We start from the raw sequence: 27226 nt of genomic DNA, 5'->3' as shown, positions 1-27226 counted from the left end.
AGAAATACTGTAGAAGTGGACCTGGGCCGATGGTCAACTTAATTGAGAATAGACAATGAATTGAATCAAGTGGCAATGCTCGTCTAGCTGTCAATGCTCGTCTAGCTGTCAATGATCGTCTAGCTGCCAATGCCCGTCTAGCTGCCAATGTCTGTCTAGCTGTCAATGCTCGTCTAGCTGTCAATGCTCGTCTAGCTGTCAATGCCTGTCTAGCTGTCAATGATCGTCTAGCTGTCAATGCTCGTCTAGCTGTCAATGCTCGTCTAGCTGCCAATGCCCGTCTAGCTGTCAATGCCTGTCTAGCTGTCAATGATCGTCTAGCTGCCAATGCCCGTCTAGCTGTCAATGCCTGTCTAGCTGTCAATGCCCGTCTAGCTGTCAATGATCGTCTGGCTGCCAATGCTCGTCTAGCTGTCAATGCCTGTCTAGCTGTCAATGCCTGTCTAGCTGTCAATGCCTGTCTAGCTGTCAATGCTCGTCTAGCTGTCACTGCCTGTCTAGCTGTCAATGCCTGTCTGGCTGTCAATGCTCGTCTAGCTGTCAATGCTCGTATAGCTGTCAATGCCTGTCTAGCTGTCAATGCCTGTCTGGCTGTCAATGCTCGTCTAGCTGTCAATGCCTGTCTAGCTGTCAATGCCTGTCTAGCTGTCAATGCTCGTCTAGCTGTCAATGCCTGTCTAGCTGTCAATGCGTGTCTAGCTGTCAATGCCTGTCTGGCTGTCAATGCCTGTCTAGCTGTCAATGCTCGTCTAGCTGTCAATGCTCGTCTAGCTGTCAATGCTCGTCTAGCTGTCAATGCCTGTCTAGCTGTCAATGATCGTCTAGCTGTCAATGATCGTCTAGCTGTCAATGCCTGTCTAGCTGTCAATGCCTGTCTAGCTGTCAATGCCTGTCTGGCTGTCAATGCCTGTCTAGCTGTCAATGCCTGTCTAGCTGTCAATGCCTGTCTGGCTGTCAATGCTCGTCTAGCTGTCAATGCCCGTCTAGCTGTCAATGCATGTCTGGCTGTCAATGCCTGTCTAGCTGTCAATGCCTGTCTAGCTGTCAATGCCTGTCTAGCTGTCAATGCTCGTCTAGCTGTCAATGCCTGTCTAGCTGTCAATGCTCGTCTAGCTGTCAATGCCTGTCTAGCTGTCACTGCCTGTCTGGCTGTCAATGCCTGTCTAGCTGTCAATGCCTGTCTAGCTGTCAATGCCTGTCTGGCTGTCAATGCTCGTCTAGCTGTCAATGCCTGTCTAGCTGTCAATGCCTGTCTAGCTGTCAATGCCTGTCTGGCTGTCAATGCCTGTCTAGCTGTCAATGCCTGTCTAGCTGTCAATGCCTGTCTAGCTGTCAATGCTCGTCTAGCTGTCAATGCCTGTCTTTGACATAACAATATAGTCAAAGTCACAAATAACAATATAGTCAAAGTCACAAATAACAATATAGTCAAAGTCCCACCAGATGACCAGGTGTGTGTGTGTGTGTGTGTGTGTGTGTGTGTGTGTGTGTGTGTGTGTGCTGGCTGTACCTGTCACCAGATGACCAGGTGTGTGTGTGTGTGTGTGCTGGCTGTACCTGTCACCAGATGACCAGGTGTGTGTGTGTGTGTGTGTGTGTGTGTGCTGGCTGTACCCGTCACCAGATGACCAGGTGTGTGTGTGTGTGTGTGTGTGTGTGTGTGTGTGTGTGTGCTGGCTGTACCCGTCACCAGATGACCAGGTGTGTGTGTGTGTGTGTGTGTGTGTGTGTGTGTGTGTGTGTGTGTGTACCTGTCCGGCCTCTCTCGCACCACTGCACTGTACTTCTCCTCCTCACTCTTGCCCTCGTCGTTCTCCAGGGCGACGCGGTGGCGATACTGGGGGCTGCCCTCGATCTCGTTGGCCAGGCGTGCCGCCCGCGCCTCCCGCTGCCGGTAGCCCTCCGAGCTGCCCTTCTCCAGAGGCACCCTGCAGGGCGGCGCCAGAGGGACGCAGGACAGGGGAGGGGAAATGGTGACTGGTGTATTTATACAACGGCTTTCATGCAAAGCGATTTACATTTTTATTCCTCACACTTTACCCGTTCATTCACACACCGATGGCAGAGGCGACCGTGCGAGGTGCCAACCTGCTTATCAGGAGCAGTTAGGGGTCAAGTGACTTGCTCAAGGACACTTGGACACGCTGCCCGGGAGGAGCGGGAATCAAACCGGGAACCTCCGGATTACCAGACGACTGCTCTACCTCCTGAGCCACTGGGTGTTTATATTGGGGAGTAGGGTCTGCCACAGTGATGCGACATTTCCCATGAATAATAAACTCATGACAACACCGGTATTACAGACATCTGTAGAGCGCTTTAACGTTATGCAGCTCTGTTCATCCACTGTGTCGGTCCATCTACATCGGTTTTCTAGTCGTAGATGGCGCGACCAAAGTCAGTCGCCGTCTGGCGAGCTCCGCAGAGATTGTGCGTTTTTTGTTTGCGTTATTGTTTTAATACCTTTTTTATTAAAACAACACTGACATGGACATCATACGACCGCCAGTCACTTATGGACATAAACTTCGGATTGAATGAGGAGTTTAACGAAATAGAGTGAGAAGGGAGGAGAGTGAGAGGGGAGGAGAGTGAGAGGGAGGAGAGTGAGAGGGGAGGAGTGAGAGGGGAGGAGAGTGAGAGGGGAGGAGAGTGAGAGGGAGAAGAGTGAGAGGGGAGGAGAGTGAGAGGGGAGGAGAGTGAGAGGGGAGGAGAGTGAGAGGGGAGGAGAGTGAGAGGGGGGAGAGTGAGAGGGGAGGAGAGTGAGAGGGGAGGAGAGTGAGAGGGGGGGAGAGTGAGAGGGGAGGAGAGTGAGATGGGGGGAGAGTGAGAGGGGGGGAGAGTGAGAGGGGAGGAGAGTGAGAGGGGAGGAGAGAGAGAGGGGGGAGAGTGAGAGGGGAGGAGAGTGAGAGGGGAGGAGAGTGAGATGGGAGGAGAGTGAGAGGGGAGGAGAGTGAGAGGGGAGGAGAGTGAGAGGGGAGGAGAGTGAGAGGGGGGGAGAGTGAGAGGGGAGGAGAGTGAGAGGGGGGAGAGTGAGAGGGGGGGAGAGTGAGAGGGGAGGGGAGTGAGAGGGAGGAGTGAGAGGGGAGGAGAGTGAGAGGGGAGGAGAGTGAGAGGGAAGGAGAGTGAGAGGGGAGGAGAGTGAGATGGGAGGAGAGTGAGAGGGGAGGAGAGTGAGAGGGGAGGAGGGGAGGAGAGTGAGAGGGAAGGAGAGTGAGAGGGGAGGAGAGTGAGAGGGAAAGAGAGTGAGAAGGGAGGAGAGTGAGAGGGGATGGGGGAGGAGAGGGAAATAGAGTGAGAAGGGAGAGTGAGAGGTGAGGAGAGTGAGATGGGGGGGGGAGTGAGAGGGGGGGAGAGTGAGAGGAGAGTGAGAGGGAAAGAGAGTGAGAGGGGAGGAGAGTGAGAGGGGAGGAGAGTGAGAGTGAGAGGGGAGGAGAGTGAGAGGGAGGAGAGTGAGAGGGGAGGAGAGGGAAATAGAGTGAGAAGGGAGGAGAGTGAGAGGGGAGGAGAGTGAGAGGGGAGGAGAGTGAGAGGGGAGGAGAGTGAGAGGGGAGGAGAGTGAGAGGGAAAGAGAGTGAGAGGGGAGGAGAGTGAGAGGGGAGGAGAGTGAGGGGGGAGGAGAGTGAGGGGGGAGGAGAGTGAGAGGGGAGGAGAGTGAGAGGGGAGGAGAGTGAGATGGGAGGAGAGTGAGAGGAGAGGGGAGTGAGAGGGGAGGAGAGTGAGAGGGGAGGAGAGTGAGGGGGGAGGAGAGTGAGAGGGGAGGAGAGTGAGAGGAGAGGGGAGTGAGAGGGGAGGAGAGTGAGAGGGAAAGAGAGTGAGAGGGGGGAGAGTGAGAGGGGAGGAGAGTGAGAGGGGAGGGGAGGGGAGTGAGAAGGGAGGAGAGTGAGAGGGGAGGAGAGTGAGAGGGGAGGGGAGGGGAGTGAGAAGGGAGGAGAGTGAGAGGGGAGGAGAGAGAGGGGGGAGGAGAGTGAGAGGGGAGGAGTGAGAGGGGAGGAGAGTGAGAGGGAGGAGAGTGAGAGGGGAGTGAGAGGGGAGGAGAGTGAGAGGGGATGAGTGTGAGAGGGGAGGAGTTAAGGAGGGACAGAGGGGAGGAGTTAGGGAGGGACAGAGGGGAGGAGTTAAGGAGGGACAGAGGGGAGGAGTTAGGGAGGGACAGATGGGAGGAGTTAGGGAGGGACAGAGGGGAGGAGTTAAGGAGGGACGGAGGGGAGGAGTTAGGGAGGGACAGAGGGGAGGAGTTAAGGAGGGACAGAGGGGAGGAGTTAAGGAGGGGCAGAGGGGAGGAGTTAGGGAGGGACAGATGGGAGGAGTTAGGGAGGGACGGAGGGGAGGAGTTAAGGAGGGGCAGAGGGAGGAGTTAGGGAGGGACGGAGGGGAGGAGTTAGGGAGGGACGGAGGGGAGGAGTTAGGGAGGGACAGAGGGGAGGAGTTAGGGAGGGACAGAGGGGAGGAGTTAAGGAGGGACGGAGGGGAGGAGTTAGGGAGGGACAGAGGGGAGGAGTTAAGGAGGGACAGAGGGGAGGAGTTAAGGAGGGGCATAGGGGAGGAGTTAGGGAGGGACAGATGGGAGGAGTTAGGGAGGGACGGATGGGAGGAGTTAAGGAGGGGCAGAGGGAGGAGTTAGGGAGGGACGGAGGGGAGGAGTTAGGGAGGGACGGAGGGGAGGAGTTAGGGAGGGACAGAGGGGAGGAGTTAGGGAGGGACAGAGGGGAGGAGTTAGGGAGGGATGGAGGGGAGGAGTTAGGGAGGTACAGAGGGGAGGAGTTAAGGAGGGAAGGAGGGGAGGAGTTAGGGAGGTACAGAGGGGAGGAGTTAGCGAGGGGCAGAGGGGAGGGGTTAGCGAGGGGCAGAGGGGAGGAGTTAGCGAGGGGCAGAGGGGAGGAGTTAGCGAGGGGCAGAGGGGAGGAGTTAGGGAGGGGCAGAGGGGAGGAGTTAGCGAGGGGCAGAGGGGAGGAGTTAGCGAGGGGCAGAGGGGAGGAGTTAGGGAGGGGCAGAGGGGAGGAGTTAGCGAGGGACTCACGTGTACATGGAGAGGCTGGAGTCGTAGGTGGACTTCACTCCGTAAGTCTCTTCGTTGCACTTAAACATCTCATTGGCATCCCAGCCGTTTACCTGCAGTGCAGAGAGGAGGATGTTTAAGTTAATAATAATAATATTAATAATAATAATAATAATAATAATAATAATAATAATAATAATAATAATAATTCATTTAATTTATATAGAGCTTCTCAATGACCCGAAGTCGCGGACAATAGTCAGGAGCAAAGTAAAAACAAAGAAACAAAAACAAAGAAAAGAAAAGAAACAAAAACAAAGAAACAACAAAGAAACAAAAACAAAAGGAACATGAGACCATGGGGGGAACAGGGAAGACAGCATGATAGTTAAACTACAGACCTAGCTCCAATCTTCCTTTCTTATCCAAAATATTAAAACGGATTGTCGCAACGCAACTTACTGACCATCTATCAAGTAACAATCTTCATGAATCTTTTCAATCTGGCTTTAGAGCCTTCCACTCCACCGAAACGGCGCTTACCAAAGTCACAAACGACTTACTGCTTTCTCTCGATTCTAACCTAACTTCTGTGCTCGTATTGCTTGACCTCAGTGCAGCCTTTGACACTGTTGATCATTCCATTCTTCTGAGTAGGCTTGAAAATCATGCTGGCATTCAGGGTCACGCACTTGCTTGGTTTAACCTCTTAAGCCCGAGCGGTCCGGTACCAGTACGATATTGACATCACGCCATAATTCATACAGAATGTATGAATTAACACATTCCCGGCCAACCACGTATATATATACGTGATTCGGCACCAGCGCTTGACGGCCAACCACGTATATACGTGATAAGCTTGTTTTTGCTTTTATTGCATTTTAATAACCTACTCAATGTCACAGAGCAGCACTGCAGATATACCCTACTCTTGAGATTCGGAAAAGTGCATTACCGGCCAGATCCTGGTAATGGCGCTGTCTCGATAATGCAGTGTTCCCTGTTACAGACCGGTGTCACTTTTTTTTCATCATGGGTGGACTTTTCTGTTGGCCTAAAGGTATGCCTGTAGCCCGGAATACTTTTTGCGATGCGGAATTCAGTGTGCAGTAAAGGAATATAGCATCAGCCAATGGACATATCGATCTACCAGATGGCGATCAATAACTGGGAAATCCTTTTTGGGATCCAACCGGCCACAGGTAAGAACGATTTCACGTAGATTTCATGCTGATCAGGCCTTGTTATCATAGCCAACCAGCCGATCAGTGAATGAGGCTACAATAACGAATGCCGTTATTGGTAATCAATAATCAGAAACAACGTCCCCCGTCCCCTTTCATGCATTCATGGTGGAACATGATATCGATCATATGCATTTAGATTTTTATCTCTAGCTTGTGTAGGGCCGAAACACCAATCGATTTAACACTTTGGTTGCCTAAGGTTAAATTAATGATATACCATAGATTGCCAGCGCTATTTGTCTATGGAGAAAGTCCCCTTCTTTGCAGGGCTATAACTTTTTAAATTATATTGCTACATTGCCATTATTAGGGCCCATTCAAAGTCCTATATGTATTGTTCATTGTGTAGCAACGTTAAACTTTTTCATTCACATATTCATAGTAAAGTATGGTCTAATGTATAAGTATGTTTTCATCTCTTTCTGCAGCTTTCTCCAGAACGTGATATATAGCCCCAAATGCATTATATTGATGATGAAATACAGTTTGATGGCAATCAGCGCGATATAAAAAATTCCAACTAGACGTACTTCTAGAAGTTACTACACGTCATCTGATGTTGACCGGATGGGCGAGGGGGCGTTTATAATTCCGTGGGCAGCGTTATACCAATCATCTAATGTGGGTCAAATGTTGATAATATCAGTTATTATCGAAGACGGTAACGTTACACGCTGAAACTCACCCCAGTCTCCGCGCGCCGTTGGGCGATCATCGCCGAGTAGAAATTTTATCATTATGGGATATATTTTTACCCGGTCCATCTCCAGCTTGTATAATGGTATATACGTCCAAATCATGTTGTTTATCGAGTTATTGGCAATCGATCACCGTGTAGCGTGACGAGCCAGAGTCACATGAACTATAGCGAGCGCCCGGAAGTACTACGGTCGTCATGACAACCTCTATTCAACATCCTGTTTTGGCGATTGCGCCGATCGGCCACCAGATGGCGCTCCTGAACCGCCAGAGAGCTCAGTGGGTCCTGCTGGTGGATCTCAGGCCAGCAGAGGGACATTATGAATCCGATCGCAGATTTTTGAAATATTGATATAAGGACGCTGTACAGCGTCCCCCGGCAACTTTAGCATGGCCAGCAAAGACGTGAGAAGACGTGTCCCGGCACTCAAAGTGTTAACGTTATTAGCTTAGCGCCTTGTAACTTGTTTTGCAGGAATTACCCCAGAACAATCCGATATGACGTTCATATTCACGACGCTATAAAATGGGAACGTATTGATGAAAAAATTCTTTCTTTATGGCATATTGAAGGGAAGGTTTATAGTGTCAATTGACAATGAGAATAGACACATAGCAATAATTTAAAATATAGATTTAGCTCTACAAACACCCTCACGCATAGTTAAACCTTGTTATGATAAGCTGGCCTTATAGAGTGGGCCCGTCTAATCCCCGTGGCCGTCAATGTGTTAATGTTGCATTTTTTTTTTCAAATGTAGCCAAGAGTCAAGACCCTAACCCTGTCAAAACAGCAGTCAAAGTGTATATTTTCAGCACTACATTTGTTTACCAATGATTTTAAGTGTTATTAGTAGGGATGTCCCGATAAAAAAATTTTGCTCCCGATCCGATCCCGATCATGTGATTTTGAGTATCTACCGATACCGATCTTTCCCGATCCGATCTTTCACATTAGTAACGCATTTTTGTCAGAAAATGGCGAAGCGAGACTGTTGCCTCAATAGTCCCTTGAGGGTTTCGAGGCGGGTCGAGGCGGCTCGAGCGCCGGTGGCTCACATTACATTCACCCTGAGAATGTGCTTCATACGAGAAATATTCAAAGTTTCAATCTGTTTGCACATTAGTATACATTCACAGTGTTCGACTTACATAATGATTTGCTCCATTTTGGTCTGAAACGCCGACGATAATCCTCAGTCACAAAGCAAATATTGACGTTATCCAAGTTAACTTCATTCAAGCGAGGCATTGCAACCAGAGTAATCTAAAAACTATGCCTCCTTACCTCGCCGAGCACAATGCTGCCTCCAACCTGCTGCTTCATGAGATGGTAATAACATACATAGAGCAATGGCGCCATCGTCTGTAAAAATCAGGTGACTTCAAGTTCTGCAACTAGTGGGTGTCTTTTTTTTTCCTATCCCGATCTTCTGAAAATCACGTGATCGGTCCCTAGTTATTAGTGAAATATGAGTTTAGAAATCTCAGCGCATCATTTTTCGGCCTATTTATGAATAGTTTTCAAATAAACGCTAGATTATCTATAGTATATGTGTACTTATGCACGCTATAGAGGCGGGCTGAAAAATATATTCTCTAATTTCCTCATCAGCGATCACCGCGCACACACACACACACACACATAGGGCAAAAGCTTATATCTCCGTGAAAACAGGTCTGATTATCCTAAGACTGGTAAAATAAATTCCTTACCTGAGATCAGATGTTATCCAAAAAGATTATTCCAATTCCTGATCGCCATTCCAAATATCGATCACGCTTATTGATTACAGTGTTGGTACTGTAAATACATAACCCACGCTGTTCTGATGGCCGGCGATCACTTGGTCTCTTCAGTTGCCTTGACGGAAAAGTAAAATGAGCAAACTGACCACTCCCCCTGCATCAGTGTAAAGTAATGGGGTGCAGTTACACAGGGAGAGACGATAGGGGGCGGTATCTTCCCAATTGAGCTCAGAGAGACTCTGCAGCACTAACCCGAGGCTCGATTGATGAAATATGAATTTAAAAACTAAAAAAACGGCAAACAGACGCTATAGCGTCGGGGGCACTCAAAGGTCGGCATGAACTAACGACAAAAAACGTCCGTGGCATCCAATGTGTTAAAGAAGACGTGTCCGGCCCATGGGGACATTAACACAGGGCAGGGACTGAGGGCTATAACTGACTACAAAGTCAGCGCCCCCTCAATGGGGAGCGACGACGCCTCCCTTGCGGACCAGCTCAACACCTTCTACGCTCGGTTTGGTGCAAACAGTGGCACTGCTAGCCCAACGGCTAGTGACGTCACTGGTGCGCCGGCTGTTGTGGAGGGGGGGGGGGGCATCCGCGGGGGGGCGGGGACGCTCTCTCATTGACGGTACACAGTTTGAGAAGAGCATTTATGCAGGTGAACACCAGGAAGGCTGCTGGCCCAGATGGTATAACAGGACGCATACTTAAGTCCTGTGCCAACCAGCTTGCCCCTGTGTTCACCGCCATATTTAATCAATCCCTGGCGGAGTCAGTGGTCCCTGCCTGCTTCAAGATGTCTACCATCATCCCTGTACCGAAGAAACCCTCCCCAACATGTCCAAATGACTACAGACCGGTGGCACTCACCTCTGTGGTCATGAAATGTTTTGAGAGGCTGGTCAAGGACCACATTTGTGCCTCCCTCCCCAGTGATATGGACCCTATGCAATTTGCATACAGGACAAACAGGTCCACTGACGACGCGGTCTCCCAGGTACTGCACAGCACCCTCTCCCACCTTGACTGTCAGAAGGGGGGCTATGTGAGACTGTTGTTCATTGACTACAGCTCAGCGTTCAACACCATAGTCCCCACCAGACTGGTGGACAAGCTGATCGATCTGGGTCTGAGCTCCGCCCTGAGCGCCTGGGTACTGGACTTTCTGAGTGAAAGACCCCAGGCGGTCAGGGTGGGGGGTCAGACCTCCAACACCATCACCCTGAGCATCGGGTCCCCCCAGGGCTGTGTTCTAAGCCCCCTGCTGTACTCACTCTACACACACGACTGTGTTGCCAAGTTCAGCTCCAACTCCATAGTGAAGTTCGCAGACGACACGGTGGTGGTGGGGCTGATCTCGGACAACGACGAGAAGGCCTACCGGGAGGAGGTTGAGGTACTGGAACGCTGGTGCCAGGACAACAGCCTGCTCCTGAACATTGGTAAAACCAAGGAGCTGATCGTGGATTATAGGAGAGGACAGCAGGAGACACACACACCACTGATGATTAATGGGGCTACCGTGGACAGGGTGAGCAGCTTTAAGTACCTGGGGGTCCACATCTCAGAGGATCTGACATGGTCAACACACATAGACACAGTAGTAGAGCTGCCGCGATAACCGCATTACCGCGGTATCGCTGTTGCATCACGCTCACCGCAGAGTTAGGCTGAATACCGCGTCACCGCTGTTTTTTATCATAATAATAAAGTTGGCTTGCGGCTTGCGGCTCTGCAGATATACCCTACTCGGTTCCAAGCGACCCTATTGGGTAGAAGTGGTACCAGAAAAGGCATGTGAAACATTGCAGACCACTGACTGGTCAGAAGATAGACGCGTCACACTTTGTAGCCTCTGAACGAAAACAGAACGCCGCGCCGCCATCTTTACTGCCTCGCTAAGGATGCATTTCATTCAGGATTTGTTTGCGACAGAACCAAGTGCAATAAACAAAAAATAATGGATTCACTGTGTATTCTGCCTTATTTATTGATGAAACAAAACCGACATCAACCCAATTTACCACCGAGCGGAGAGTTTAGTGTCACAACAAGATCGCTGATGTGTTAAGTTTGTTGTTGTTATTAGCCTAATGCTACCGTCAGCCGACATACACGAGAGGTAACGTTAAACCCGGGTTTGCTTGGTAGAATACACAATGAGAGGTAACGTTAGCTTTGGGAGAATAGACTCAACGAGAGTCTGGTTAATGTTGTTATTGATTGATTGATTGATTGATTGAAACTGTGTTAAACTCTGGCTTGCTGCAAGCCCTCGGACATCTATGCCCACGGAGCTTTCAGTGTACACAAGCGGCGCCGCCTGCGTCCCCACACGGAGACAAACGGAGTAGTACCACTACGTGGCTGCAGTGGAAAAGGAACGAAGTACCAGGTGCCTAAAGCGGGTCGAGTCGAGTAGGTACTATGCAGTGGAAAAGCGCCATTAGACTAGAGGCAGGCTATAAGAGTAGACTACTAAAAAAAAAAATGCATTCAAACTTTTTTTTTTTTTTTTGCGCACTGTGCGGTAATACCGCGGCGGTAGAAAATATTTCGCAAATTCGTGCGGTAAGGAAAATATCAATACCGCGGCAGCTCTACACAGTAGTAAAGAAGGCGAAACAGTGCCTCTACCACCTGAGACAGTTAAGGAAGTTCAGAGTATCGGGGAAGATACTCCAGTCCTTCTACTCAGGAGCTGTAGAGAGCATCTTGACCGGAAACATCACTGCCTGGTATGGAAACAGCACGGCACAAGACAAGAAGGCCCTACAGAGAGTGGTGCGCTCAGCCGAGCGTACCACGGGTATTGCACTACCTCCCCTGCAGGTTCTATACAACAAGAGGTGCAAATCCAGAGCCTGCAGGATAATGAAAGACCCTCACCACCCCAATAACAGCCTGTTCCAGCTGCTGAGGTCAGGCAGACGCCTGCGAACCCCAGCTACTAGGACAGAGCGGCTTAGGCTCAGCTTCTTCCCCCAGGCCATCAGAGCCCTGAACAATGAACATTGAGTGCCACAGAACACTGAACTATCCACACACAAGCACACATGAACACACACACGACACGCACGCTGTGCACGCTCACACACTAGCAGCCACTTAACACTTTAACATGAGCGGGCACACACTCATGCCGCACACTTATGGCCAAAAGGAAAGGCCACTTTAAATTAGAATAACAGGAACAGTGTATTGCACTAACAAAGCTACCTAGCATGTCCTATATGCTCTGTAAATAACTATGTACAGATACCGAGATGTCACACCATGTTACCTGTTTATTGCACAATGTTGTTTTTTTATTGGATTCCACTGTATTGCACATCGTTGCGGGCAAGACCACCCGCATTTCATTGTATACTTGTATGCCGTGACAATTAAAACTCTTGACTTGACTTGACACTTTCTTCGCCAGGCTTATGTACATCATTATACCATCCTCTGCCAGCTCTATTTGTCTATGGAGAAGTTCCCCTTCTTTGCAGGGCTATAACTTTTTTAAATGTATTGCTAAATTGACATTACTATGGCCCATTCAACGTCAATTATCTATCGTTCAGGACGTAGGAACGTTATACTTTTTCATTCACATATTCATACTAAAATACGGTCTAAAGTATAAATATGTTTTTATCGTTTTCTGCAGCATTCTCCAGAACGTGATTTATAGCCCTAAATGCATTATATTGATGATCAAATACAGTTTGATAGCGATCTGCGCGAGATAAAAAATGTCAAATGGACGTGCTTCTAGAAGTTACTAGTTATCATCTGATGTTGACCGGATGGGGGGGGTCGTTTATAATTCCGTGGCCAACGTTAGATGATTCATCTAGTGTGGGTGATATGATCATTAGAGCAGTTAGTATCGAACACGGTAAAAAAAAACGCTGAAACTCACGGCAGCTTCCTCGTAGCGTTGGGCGATGAGTGTGGAGCAAAAATATTCCTATTATGGGATGTTGAAATATGCGATCCATCTCCAGGTTGTATAATAGTATATACGTCCAAATCATGTTGTTTATCGAGTTATTGGTAACGGATCACTATCCATTGTGTGGCGCTCGAGTCCCGGGACCTATAGCGAGTGATCGGACCGAATTTGGATGAGCACCAGTTTTTTCTGGTTTCCGGTTTGGGCGATCCGTCGATCGGCCACCAGATGGCGCTCTTGAACCGTTGGAGAGTTGAGAGGGGATCAACAGTAGATCTCAAGTCTCCGGGGGAGAAATATGATTGCGATCACAGATTTTTGAAATATTGATCTCAATGACGTGTTACGGCGTCATTGTCAGAATGAGCATGGCGGGGAATGACGAGTTTAGGCGTCCTTGGCAGAGAAAGTGTTAACGTGTGTTGTCGGGCCTTACAAATGTATTTGATTTGTGCGTGTGTGTGTGTGTCTCACTCTATGTGTGTGTGTGTGTGTGTGTGTGTGTGTGTGTGTGTGTGTGTGTGTGTGTGTGTGTGTGTGTGTGTGGTCTCACCGTGTCTTCCTCCAGGTCAAAGTTGTCTCCGTTGCTGTCTCCTCCTCCGTCCCACCTCTGCAGCACCTTCTCCCTGTGTTCCCCGTTGACCCGCGACGCACTGATGGCCGTGTCCGTGAACATGTCTGCACAGACACACAGACCACAAGGAGTTAAACACCACCTGTAGAGCTGGTAACCAGTAAGCCAGTATAAACACCTCTAATAGTGTAGTTGAAGCCAGTATAAACACCTCTAATAGTGTAGTTGAAGCCAGTATAAACACACCTCTAATAGTGTAGTTGAAGCCAGTATAAACACCTCTAATAGTGTAGTTGAAGCCAGTATAAACACACCTCTAATAGTGTAGTTGAAGCCAGTATAAACACACCTCTAATAGTGTAGTTGAAGCCAGTATAAACACCTCTAATAGTGTAGTTGAAGCCAGTATAAACACACCTCTAATAGTGTAGTTGAAGCCAGTATAAACACACCTCTAATAGTGTAGTTGAAGCCAGTATAAACACACCTCTAATAGTGTAGTTGAAGCCAGTATAAACACCTCTAATAGTGTAGTTGAAGCCAGTATAAACACCTCTAACAGTGTAGTTGAAGCCAGTATAAACACCTCTAATAGTGTAGTTGAAGCCAGTATAAACACACCTCTAATAGTGTAGTTGAAGCCAGTATAAACACCTCTAACAGTGTAGTTGAAGCCAGTATAAACACACCTCTAATAGTGTAGTTGAAGCCAGTATAAACACCTCTAACAGTGTAGTTGAAGCCAGTATAAACACCTCTAATAGTGTAGTTGAAGCCAGTATAAACACCTCTAACAGTGTAGTTGAAGCCAGTATAAACACCTCTAATAGTGTAGTTGAAGCCAGTATAAACACACCTCTAATAGTGTAGTTGAAGCCAGTATAAACACCTCTAATAGTGTAGTTGAAGCCAGTATAAACACCTCTAATAGTGTAGTTGAAGCCAGTATAAACACACCTCTAATAGTGTAGTTGAAGCCAGTATAAACACACCTCTAATAGTGTAGTTGAAGCCAGTATAAACACACCTCTAATAGTGTAGTTGAAGCCAGTATAAACACACCTCTAATAGTGTAGTTGAAGCCAGTATAAACACCTCTAATAGTGTAGTTGAAGCCAGTATAAACACACCTCTAATAGTGTAGTTGAAGCCAGTATAAACACACCTCTAATAGTGTAGTTGAAGCCAGTATAAACACACCTCTAATAGTGTAGTTGAAGCCAGTATAAACACCTCTAATAGTGTAGTTGAAGCCAGTATAAACACACCTCTAATAGTGTAGTTGAAGCCAGTATAAACACCTCTAATAGTGTAGTTGAAGCCAGTATAAACACACCTCTAATAGTGTAGTTGAAGCCAGTATAAACACACCTCTAATAGTGTAGTTGAAGCCAGTATAAACACACCTCTAATAGTGTAGTTGAAGCCAGTATAAACACACCTCTAATAGTGTAGTTGAAGCCAGTATAAACACACCTCTAATAGTGTAGTTGAAGCCAGTATAAACACCTCTAACAGTGTAGTTGAAGCCAGTATAAACACACCTCTAATAGTGTAGTTGAAGCCAGTATAAACACCTCTAATAGTGTAGTTGAAGCCAGTATAAACACACCTCTAATAGCGTAGTTGAAGCCAGTATAAACACACCTCTAATAGCGTAGTTGAAGCCAGTATAAACACACCTCTAATAGTGTAGTTGAAGCCAGTATAAACACCTCTAATAGTGTAGTTGAAGCCAGTATAAACACCTCTAATAGTGTAGTTGAAGCCAGTATAAACACACCTCTAATAGTGTAGTTGAAGCCAGTATAAACACACCTCTAATAGTGTAGTTGAAGCCAGTATAAACACCTCTAATAGTGTAGTTGAAGCCAGTATAAACACACCTCTAATAGTGTAGTTGAAGCCAGTATAAACACACCTCTAATAGTGTAGTTGAAGCCAGTATAAACACACCTCTAATAGTGTAGTTGAAGCCAGTATAAACACACCTCTAATAGTGTAGTTGAAGCCAGTATAAACACACCTCTAATAGTGTAGTTGAAGCCAGTATAAACACACCTCTAATAGTGTAGTTGAAGCCAGTATAAACACCTCTAATAGTGTAGTTGAAGCCAGTATAAACACCTCTAATAGTGTAGTTGAAGCCAGTATAAACACACCTCTAATAGCGTAGTTGAAGCCAGTATAAACACACCTCTAATAGTGTAGTTGAAGCCAGTATAAACACCTCTGATAGTGTAGTTGAAGCCAGTATAAACACCTCTAATAGTGTAGTTGAAGCCAGTATAAACACCTCTAATAGTGTAGTTGAAGCCAGTATAAACACACCTCTAATAGTGTAGTTGAAGCCAGTATAAACACACCTCTAATAGTGTAGTTGAAGCCAGTATAAACACACCTCTAATAGTGTAGTTGAAGCCAGTATAAACACCTCTAATAGTGTAGTTGAAGCCAGTATAAACACCTCTAATAGTGTAGTTGAAGCCAGTATAAACACACCTCTAATAGTGTAGTTGAAGCCAGTATAAACACACCTCTAATAGTGTAGTTGAAGCCAGTATAAACACACCTCTAATAGTGTAGTTGAAGCCAGTATAAACACACCTCTAATAGTGTAGTTGAAGCCAGTATAAACACACCTCTAATAGTGTAGTTGAAGCCAGTATAAACACACCTCTAATAGTGTAGTTGAAGCCAGTATAAACACACCTCTAATAGCGTAGTTGAAGCCAGTATAAACACCTCTAATAGTGTAGTTGAAGCCAGTATAAACACCTCTAATAGTGTAGTTGAAGCCAGTATAAACACCTCTAATAGTGTAGTTGAAGCCAGTATAAACACCTCTAATAGTGTAGTTGAAGCCAGTATAAACACACCTCTAATAGCGTAGTTGAAGCCAGTATAAACACCTCTAATAGTGTAGTTGAAGCCAGTATAAACACCTCTAATAGTGTAGTTGAAGCCAGTATAAACACCTCTAATAGTGTAGTTGAAGCCAGTATAAACACCTCTAATAGTGTAGTTGAAGCCAGTATAAACACACCTCTAATAGCGTAGTTGAAGCCAGTATAAACACACCTCTAATAGTGTAGTTGAAGCCAGTATAAACACCTCTAATAGTGTAGTTGAAGCCAGTATAAACACACCTCTAATAGTGTAGTTGAAGCCAGTATAAACACACCTCTAATAGTGTAGTTGAAGCCAGTATAAACACCTCTAATAGTGTAGTTGAAGCCAGTATAAACACACCTCTAATAGTGTAGTTGAAGCCAGTATAAACACACCTCTAATAGTGTAGTTGAAGCCAGTATAAACACACCTCTAATAGTGTAGTTGAAGCCAGTATAAACACACCTCTAATAGTGTAGTTGAAGCCAGTATAAACACACCTCTAATAGTGTAGTTGAAGCCAGTATAAACACCTCTAATAGTGTAGTTGAAGCCAGTATAAACACCTCTAATAGTGTAGTTGAAGCCAGTATAAACACCTCTAATAGTGTAGTTGAAGCCAGTATAAACACCTCTAATAGTGTAGTTGAAGCCAGTATAAACACCTCTAATAGTGTAGTTGAAGCCAGTATAAACACACCTCTAATAGTGTAGTTGAAGCCAGTATAAACACACCTCTAATAGTGTAGTTGAAGCCAGTATAAACACACCTCTAATAGTGTAGTTGAAGCCAGTATAAACACACCTCTAATAGTGTAGTTGAAGCCAGTATAAACACCTCTAATAGTGTAGTTGAAGCCAGTATAAACACCTCTAATAGTGTAGTTGAAGCCAGTATAAACACACCTCTAATAGCGTAGTTGAGGTCCACATCACGACAGATCATGGTGACCAGGTCCGCAGGGCTGAAGATCATGGTGTCTGTGATCTCCTCCATCTTGGGGAGTGCTCCTCCGCCGCCCTCCTCTCCCCCGCCTCCTCCATCGCCCGCCGCTCCCTCGCTCCTCTTGTGAACGGCGTCCACGGCTAGCTCACACTGGGGGAGACACGGGGACAGTGAGTAGCCATGGCAACACAGAGACATCACTGGGGGAGACACGGGGACAGTGAGTAGCCATGGCAACACAGAGACATCACTGGGGGAGACACACAGGGACCGTGAGTAGCCATGGCAACACAGAGACATCACTGGGGGAGACACACGAGGACCGTGAGTAGCCATGGCAACACAGAGACATCACTGGGGGAGACACGGGGACCGTGAGTAGCCATGGCAACACAGAGACATCACTGGGGGAGACACACAAGGACCGTGAGTAGCCATGGCAACACAGAGACATCACTGGGGGAGACACGGGGACCGTGAGTAGCCATGGCAACACAGAGACATCACTGGGGGAGACACGAGGACCGTGAGTAGCCATGGCAACACAGAGACATCACTGGGGGAGACACGGGGACCGTGAGTAGCCATGGCAACACAGAGACATCACTGGGGGGAGACACGGGGACCGTGAGTAGCCATGGCAACACAGAGACATCACTGGGGGGAGACACGGGGACCGTGAGTAGCCATGGCAACACAGAGACATCACTGGGGGAGACACGGGGACCGTGAGTAGCCATGGCAACACAGAGACATCACGGCTGAGCAACGACATGCGGTGATTTTAACAACACAGAGTAGAGGGTTCAAGTTCTCAATGACATCTCTCTTTATATTTAGAAGGGGAAAAAACAACCATACTGCAATATTTACTATACTTAATATTTACATAATATTTATATTGTGGCCATATTAATAATAATAATAATAATAATGGATTGGATTTATATAGCGCTCTTCATGACACCCCAGTGACCCCAGAGCACTTACAGAGTCCATTATTCGTTCATACACAGTCATACCGGTGGTGGTAAGCTACAATTGCAGCCAGAGCTGCCCTGAGGCAGACTCACGGAAGCGTTCTGTTTACCTGTGAGCTCTGGTTCTGGTTCTGTTTACCTGTGAGCTCTGGTTCTGTTTACCTGTGAGCTCTGGTTCTGTTTACCTGTGAGCTCTGGTTCTGGTTCTGTTGACCTGTGAGCTCTTGTTCTGTTTACCTGTGAGCTCTGGTTCTGGTTCTGTTGACCTGTGAGCTCTTGTTCTGTTTACCTGTGAGCTCTGGTTCTGTTTACCTGTGAGCTCTGGTTCTGTTTACCTGTGAGCTCTGGTTCTGTTTACCTGTGAGCTCATGTTCTGTTGACCTGTGAGCTCTGGTTCTGTTTACCTGTGAGCTCTGGTTCTGTTTACCTGTGAGCTCATGTTCTGTTTACCTGTGAGCTCTGGTTCTGTTTACCTGTGAGCTCTGGTTCTGTTTACCTGTGAGCTCTGGTTCTGGTTCTGTTTACCTGTGAGCTCTGGTTCTGTTTACCTGTGAGCTCTGGTTCTGGTTCTGTTTACCTGTGAGCTCTGGTTCTGTTTACCTGTGAGCTCTGGTTCTGTTTACCTGTGAGCTCTGGTTCTGTTTACCTGTGAGCTCTGGTTCTGGTTCTGTTTACCTGTGAGCTCTGGTTCTGGTTCTGTTTACCTGTGAGCTCTGGTTCTGTTTACCTGTGAGCTCTGGTTCTGTTTACCTGTGAGCTCTGGTTCTGGTTCTGTTTACCTGTGAGCTCTGGTTCTGTTTACCTGTGAGCTCTGGTTCTGTTTACCTGTGAGCTCTGGTTCTGTTTACCTGTGAGCTCTGGTTCTGGTTCTGTTTACCTGTGAGCTCTGGTTCTGGTTCTGTTTACCTGTGAGCTCTGGTTCTGTTTACCTGTGAGCTCTGGTTCTGTTTACCTGTGAGCTCTGGTTCTGTTTACCTGTGAGCTCTGGTTCTGGTTCTGTTTACCTGTGAGCTCTGGTTCTGGTTCTGTTTACCTGTGAGCTCAGGGTCTTGAAGATCCCCTCGTATACGGTGCCATTCTTCACCCGGACATCACAGGTGGAGCCCTGAAGTCGGAAAACACTAGACGCTTCAACATCTTCAATGCATGTATTACAGAGTTTCACATACATACATACATACATACATACATACATACATACATACATACATACATACATACATACATACATACATACATACATACATACATACATACATACATACATACATACATACATACATACATACATACATACATACATACATACATACATACATACATACATACATACATACATACATACATACATACATACATACATACATACATACATACATACATACATACATACATACATACATACATACATACATACATACATACATACATACATACATACATACATACATACATACATACATACATACATACATACATACATACATACATACATACATACATACATACATACATACATACATACATACATACATACATACATACATACATACATACATACATACATACATACATACATACATACATACATACATACATACATACATACATACATACATACATACATACATACATACATACATACATACATACATACATACATACATACATACATACATACATACATACATACATACATACATACATACATACATACATACATACATACATACATACATACATACATACATACATACATACATACATACATACATACATACATACATACATACATACATACATACATACATACATACATACATACATACATACATACATACATACATACATACATACATACATACATACATACATACATACATACATACATACATACATACATACATACATACATACATACATACATACATACATACATACATACATACATACATACATACATACATACATACATACATACATACATACATACATACATACATACATACATACATACATACATACATACATACATACATACATACATACTGTACATACTGTACATACTGTAGACGTGTTTGTTTGTCACCCACCACAATATCAGACAGACCCGCCACAAATAGAGTTCTCCACGGTGACACAAGAACAGGGGTGTAAAAAGTACCCAGAAATGATACTTAAGTGAAAGTATGGGTACCGTCTCAAAATCTTACTCAAGTAAAAGTCAGAGTATCTCGCTAAAAACACACTTGAGTAAAAGTCCAAAAGTTTGTACTTTTAAATGTACTAAGTACTAAAAAGTAAAAGTTTAAACTTTTTTCTGACTGTCTATTCTTCTGATAGCAGGTGTTTAATCAAAGAACCCCACTTTCTAGTCTTGCACAAGGACCAATCAGCATGGGTGTGGGCGGGTTCATTTTCCATTGTTGGGGATTTGATTGGCTGTTTTTAAATAAAGAGCGGCCGCAGGGTTAATAATGTTAACGTTAGTTCGGCCAGAGAAACAAATATACTAAATAAAATAGTTGGACCTGCGAGATTTGTACTTTGTAGGTCTGCATTTTAAATGTAAGGAGTAAAAAGTATGTTTTTTTCCTCTGAAATGTAATTGAGTAAAAGTACAAGTATACAAACCAAATAATACTTGAGTAAAGTACAAATCCCCAAAAACAGTACTCAAGTATTGTAACGAAGTACAATTACTCAAGTACTTTACACCCCTGCACAAGAACACATTGGCAGCACTGCGTGCGTGGGGTTTACACAGTTTTTCTCCTGTTAAATGATGTGTATCTCTGCCTACCACCGCAGAGAGCCAGGGTTAAAATCTCCGGACACAATTGGTGGGAAGCTGGTGGGGGGTATGAGTCGTTGCAATAGCGCCTCCTACTGGTAGTTCGAGGTGCCTGTTCGGCAAAGAGGGGATCTGGGGGATAGTGTAAACCTCTGCATGCGATAACGTTCTCCCAGTGAAACTCTTAGCTGTCAGGTGAAGAGAAGCGGCTGGCGACTCCACATGTATCAGAGGAGGCGTGTGGTAGTCTACACCCTCCCCAGACCGGGAGAAGGGCAGCGTGTGGTAGTCTACACCCTCCCCAGACCGGGAGAAGGGCAGCGTGTGGTAGTCTACACCCTCCCCAGACTGACAGTAGGGCAGCATGTGGTAGTCTACACCCTCCCCAGACTGACAGCAGGGCAGCATGTGGTAGTCTACACCCTCCCCAGACTGACAGTAGGGCAGCATGTGGTACTCTACACCCTCCCCAGACTGACAGCAGGGCAGCATGTGGTAGTCTACACCCTCCCCAGACCGACAGTAGGGCAGCATGTGGTAGTCTACACCCTCCACAGACCGACAGTAGGGCAGCATGTGGTAGTCTACACCCTCCCCAGACTGACAGTATGGCAGCATGTGGTAGTCTACACCCTCCCCAGACTGACAGTATGGCAGCATGTGGTAGTCTACACCCTCCCCAGACAGACAGTAGGGCAGCATGTGGTAGTCTACACCCTCCCCAGACTGACAGTATGGCAGCATGTGGTAGTCTACACCCTCCACAGACTGACAGTAGGGCAGCATGTGGTAGTCTACACCCTCCACAGACCGACAGTAGGGCAGCATGTGGTAGTCTACACCCTCCTCAGACAAGACAGTAGGGCAGCATGTGGTAGTCTACACCCTCCTCAGACTGACAGTAGGGCAGCATGTGGTAGTCTACACCCTCCGTGTGTGTGTGTGCGTGTGTGCATGTGTGCGTGTGCATGTGTGCATGTGTGTGTGTGTGTGTGTGTGTGTGTGTGTGTGTGTGTGTGTGTGTGTGTGTGTGTGTGTGTGTGTGTGTGTTACTCACCACCACTGCAGTGAGGAAGTGAAGCATCCGGGCATTATTGTAAACACCTTCAAACACCTGCAAGTTAACATGGCATGACTTTAGCGCTTGATCATACATCCAACTGCACCGCTTCAAAAGGAAACAACGGCCAATTTAAGAATTTATACATGTTATTCTTCTGGTCTAAGACAGTGAATTCATACATGTTATTCTTCTGGTCTAAGACAGTGAATTCATACATGCTATTCTTCTGGTCTAAGACAGTGAATTCATACATGCTATTCTTCTGGTCTAAGACAGTAAATTCATACATGTTATTATTCTGGTCTAAGACAGTGAATTCATACATGTTATTCCTCTGGTCTAAGACAGTGAATTCATACATGTTATTCCTCTGGTCTAAGACAGTGAATTCATACATGCTATTCTTCTGGTCTAAGACAGTAAATTCATACATGTTATTATTCTGGTCTAAGACAGTGAATTCATACATGTTATTCCTCTGGTCTAAGACAGTAAATTCATACATGTTATTATTCTGGTCTAAGACAGTGAATTCATACATGTTATTCCTCTGGTCTAAGACAGTGAATACATACATGTTATTCCTCTGGTCTAAGACAGTGAATTCATACATGTTATTATTCTGGTCTAAGCCCGGCCGGTGTGAAAGGCCTAAGAGACACCCAGGAGAATGTTCTGAGTATATGATGGTATAGATGACACTGAGAGACACCCAGGAGAATGATCTGAGTATATGATGTTATAGATGACACTGAGAGACACCCAGGAGAATGTTCTGAGTATATGATGTTATAGATGACACTGAGAGACACCCAGGAGAATGTTCTGAGTATATGATGTTATAGATGACACTGAGAGACACCCAGGAGAATGTTCTGAGTATATGATGTTATAGATGACACTGAGAGACACCCAGGAGAATGATCTGAGTATATGATGTTATAGATGACACTGAGAGACACCCAGGAGAATGTTCTGAGTATATGATGTTATAGATGACACTGAGAGACACCCAGGAGAATGTTCTGAGTATATGATGTTATAGATGACACTGAGAGACACCCAGGAGAATGTTCTGAGTATATGGTGTTATAGATGACACTGAGAGACACCCAGGAGAATGTTCTGCGTATATGATGTTATAGATGACACTGAGAGACACCCAGGAGAATGTTCTGAGTATATGATGGTATAGATGACACTGAGAGACACCCAGGGGAATGTTCTGCGTATATGATGTTATAGATGACACTGAGAGACACCCAGGGGAATGTTCTGCGTATATGATGTTATAGATGACACTGAGAGACACCCAGGAGAATGTTCTGAGTATATGATGTTATAAGATGACACTGAGAGACACCCAGGAGAATGTTCTGAGTATATGATGTTATAGATGACACTGAGAGACACCCAGGAGAATGTTCTGAGTATATGATGTTATAGATGACACTGAGAGACACCCAGGAGAATGTTCTGAGTATATGATGTTATAAGATGACACTGAGAGACACCCAGGAGAATGTTCTGAGTATATGATGTTATAGATGACACTGAGAGACACCCAGGAGAATGTTCTGAGTATATGATGTTATAGATGACACTGAGAGCACCCAGGAGAATGTTCTGCGTATATGATGTTATAGATGACACTGAGAGACACCCAGGGGAATGTTCTGAGTATATGATGTTATAGATGACACTGAGAGACACCCAGGGAAATGTTCTGAGCATATGATGTTATAGATGACACTGAGAGACACCCAGGAGAATGTTCTGAGTATATGATGTTATAGATGACACTGAGAGACACCCAGGAGAATGTTCTGAGTATATGATGTTATAGATGACACTGAGAGACACCCAGGAGAATGTTCTGAGTATATGATGTTATAGATGACACTGAGAGACACCCAGGAGAATGATCTGAGTATATGATGTTATAGATGACACTGAGAGACACCCAGGAGAATGTTCTGAGTATATGATGTTATAGATGACACTGAGAGACACCCAGGAGAATGTTCTGAGTATATGATGTTATAGATGAGACACAGAGACACCCAGGAGAATGTTCTGAGTATATGATGTTATAGATGACACTGAGAGACACCCAGGGGAATGTTCTGCGTATATGATGTTATAGATGACACTGAGAGACACCCAGGGGAATGTTCTGAGTATATGATGTTATAGATGACACTGAGAGACACCCAGGAGAATGTTCTGAGTATATGATGTTATAGATGACACTGAGAGACACCCAGGAGAATGTTCTGAGTATATGATGTTATAGATGACACTGAGAGACACCCAGGAGAATGTTCTGAGTATATGATGGTATAGATGACACTGAGAGACACCCAGGAGAATGTTCTGAGTATATGATGTTATAGATGACACTGAGAGACACCCAGGAGAATGTTCTGAGTATATGATGGTATAGATGACACTGAGAGACACCCAGGAGAATGTTCTGAGTATATGATGGTATAGATGACACTGAGAGACACCCAGGAGAATGTTCTGAGTATATGATGTTATAAGATGACACTGAGAGACACCCAGGAGAATGTTCTGCGTATATGGGTACATTTTCTGTTTCAGAACTGAGAACACTACAATAGAATAAAGCTAATTTGGGTATAAAGAAAAGAAAAACAATAGTCTGCAGGTCCACAAAATCATTCTCCCGTTCATTGTCTATGGAGCAGCTCCAGACAGATTTTAGTCAGACTTCTCTGGTTTCGGGCGTTGGGAGAGAGTAGCTAATGTTCACATAATACTGATTGCACTTTCCTTGACCATGGAAATAATATCTTGGAATTCGTAATGTGGGTGGCGTTGATCTTTAACTGGCACCAATGTCGTTTTTGACAATGATATCTTTGCACTAAAACCCCAGAGGAAACTGAAGAATGCAAATGCCAGCTAATCCGCATGATGAATACCTGTGACTATAGTTACTGGCCCATAAATTGGGTATATAGGAGTGACAACGTGTAATAATATATAACATAATATCAATGTTACATTGCACTGGCTATTCCACACAAGAGGAATCCGGCTGCTACTTGATATAATGATACCTTCTCACTTCTTCCATAATGTAATTACGACGGGAGCTCCATTAATTTTTTTTATCTACTTTTTTTCCTCCCATTTTACATTTTTCTCCCATCCCAATTTTGTATCGTCCAATTCTACCCTCCCCTGTCTCGAACGCTGTTAGGCCATGCCTCCCACCGGTCGGCTGCAATGTGGACGAAGCCTTGCATCACGTGTCCCCTCCGGTACTCGAGGAGGCAGCCGTCGCATCTTTTCACCTGCACAGCGCGATCTCTCAGCGGCGAGGGTCTGCGTGGGAGGGTCACGCCGCCCCCGTCGCTTCCTGATTCTGCTGCGCAGGCGCACCAACCGACCTGTAGGAGTCGCTGTCCACAACGTCCGATCCCCACCCACCAGCTTCCCACCACTGCCAATTGCGTTAGTATGAACGACCAGCCAAGCTGGTAGCAATGCCGAGAGCTGGGCTCGAACCCAGCATCTCCTGCATTAGTGGCGAGCGCTCCACTCATGACTTAAAAACCAAACTGACGTCTGGATCGGTTTACAAGTCTGTTAGTAGCTCAACACTGTTTACATTTATAACCTGGTCATTATTATGCTAATTTGACCATGTTGTTATTGAGCATACAATACATTGATTGCTCATATCAATGGGGCCGCGGACAGTGGCTCAGGAGGTAGAGCGGTCGCCTGGTCATCGGAAGGTTCCTGGTTGGATTCCTAGAGAGCACTTAACCCTCGCTGATGAGCAGGTTGGCACCTTGCATGCCAACCTCTGTCGTTGGTGTGCGTGGTTGTTTTTGGATGAAAGCGCTATTTATAAATACAGCCCATTTACCATTTACAGTCAATGAGGATTTTAACCGCAGTAAGAGCCCACATTATACTTATTGGGATCAATATAAAATAGATAACGGCATTAAGTCATTAAGTCATGGTGAGCCGGTCGCTATTCAGGTGGCGTTTGTCTAAACGGGTGGCTGGCTGGGTGGGTGGGGTACACTTTGACAGTTTGTACTCACGGGAGACGATGACGGCGTCTGCGATGGAGGTTTCATTGTGTTTCTTGTCCTGAGAAAGACCGAAAACATGACACAACAACATGAGCCTGGGTGGTCATCATTCAACCTTCAACCCTGTTAGTAGCTGAGGAAACACCTGAAACATGAGCCTGGGTGGTCATCGATTGATTGATTGATTGAACACTTTTATTAACAGATTGCAGAATGGGTACAATACAGTACGGCTCAATACACACAATTGTTAAGGGGATGCAGACCAGAGAAAGACTTTCGTCTTGTTTACATCAGGGTCCCCCATTTTCAATTCATCATAACATATATGACATATATGACATGATACAGATAAGACAGTACTGCTACATCTATACATTTATGACATACCAGATTTGCAAATACAGTACAGTACAAATACAGTACATTTATGACATACCAGATTTGCAAATACAGTACAGTACAAATACAGTACATTTATGACATACCAGATTTGCAAATACAGTAGTGTTTGTGTCAAATCAGCCCTGTTAGTTAGTTAGTAGCTGAGGAGGAGAAGCCCTGTTGTTACATGAGCCCGGCTGCTCCTGCAACCTTCCCCCTGCTGTGGCCCCGAGCAGAGCTACAGCCAGGGAGACACAGACCAGGCTGCACACAGGGCACAGTTAGCTCGGCAGCTAGTGAACCACGTCGAGCGGGGTCGACATTAGCACGTTATTAGTGAGTGATCTGCAGGCTGAGATCAGCTAAAGGTTATTATAATAACGTCCCCGCCGGCAGACAGACGGGATGCTAGCTGCTAGCTGCTGCTGCTGCTCCACCACAGGCTCAGACACACGAACACACCGGCGCTCAGCTGATCGCATAAACGATGATCTATATTGATATCCCCGGTGTTTGCGGTTATACTTTTTGCTCATGTGCATCCCTGTTGGCCCCGCGGCGTCTCTGGATCCGGTGTTGTTTGTTCGAGTCTCTTCTGACAGCAGGCCGAGCGACGCGACGAAAACAACAACAACAACAACACTGGGCCCGCCGGGTGCGTTCGGTTGTGATTCAAAAGAATCAGGCCACGGGACCACGTGACGCGCGGTGCCACACCACCGCCACCGAGGGGCGGGGTTATTATTTAAGGGGCCAGTATTACAAGAGATACTGTGTTGTCTTTTTATTATAACTAGGGCTGTCTAAATTGATGCTTTAACTCTGGAGATTAATTTCAATTATTTAAAGCGTTAAAAAAAATCAT

At 45.9% G+C, this 27226-nt stretch overlaps 1 protein-coding gene across 1 annotated transcript; it reads right to left on the bottom strand.

Moving 5' to 3' along the window:
• Window positions 1–1751: 1751 nt before the first annotated feature.
• LOC311248803 (ataxin-2-like protein) lies at window positions 1752–27013 on the bottom strand (the record flags this gene model as incomplete). Its single annotated transcript, XM_084339631.1, has 8 exons — window positions 26887–27013; window positions 25987–26035; window positions 21890–21946; window positions 19072–19143; window positions 17019–17208; window positions 13200–13324; window positions 5021–5112; window positions 1752–1928 (listed from the first exon to the last, which is right to left on the bottom strand). Coding segments are annotated over exons 1-8 (779 nt in total), but the record flags the coding sequence as incomplete, so codon positions are not given.
• Between the last annotated feature and the right edge of the window lie 213 nt (window positions 27014–27226).

The sequence above is a fragment of the Notolepis coatsorum genome (genome assembly GCF_963971535.1).
Source record: "Notolepis coatsorum genome assembly, contig: SCAFFOLD_480, whole genome shotgun sequence".
In the NCBI taxonomy this organism is placed as follows: Eukaryota; Metazoa; Chordata; class Actinopteri; order Aulopiformes; family Paralepididae; genus Notolepis; species Notolepis coatsorum.
The sequence above is the reverse complement of the archived record's forward strand: the minus strand, read 5'-3'. Positions and strand labels throughout refer to the sequence as shown.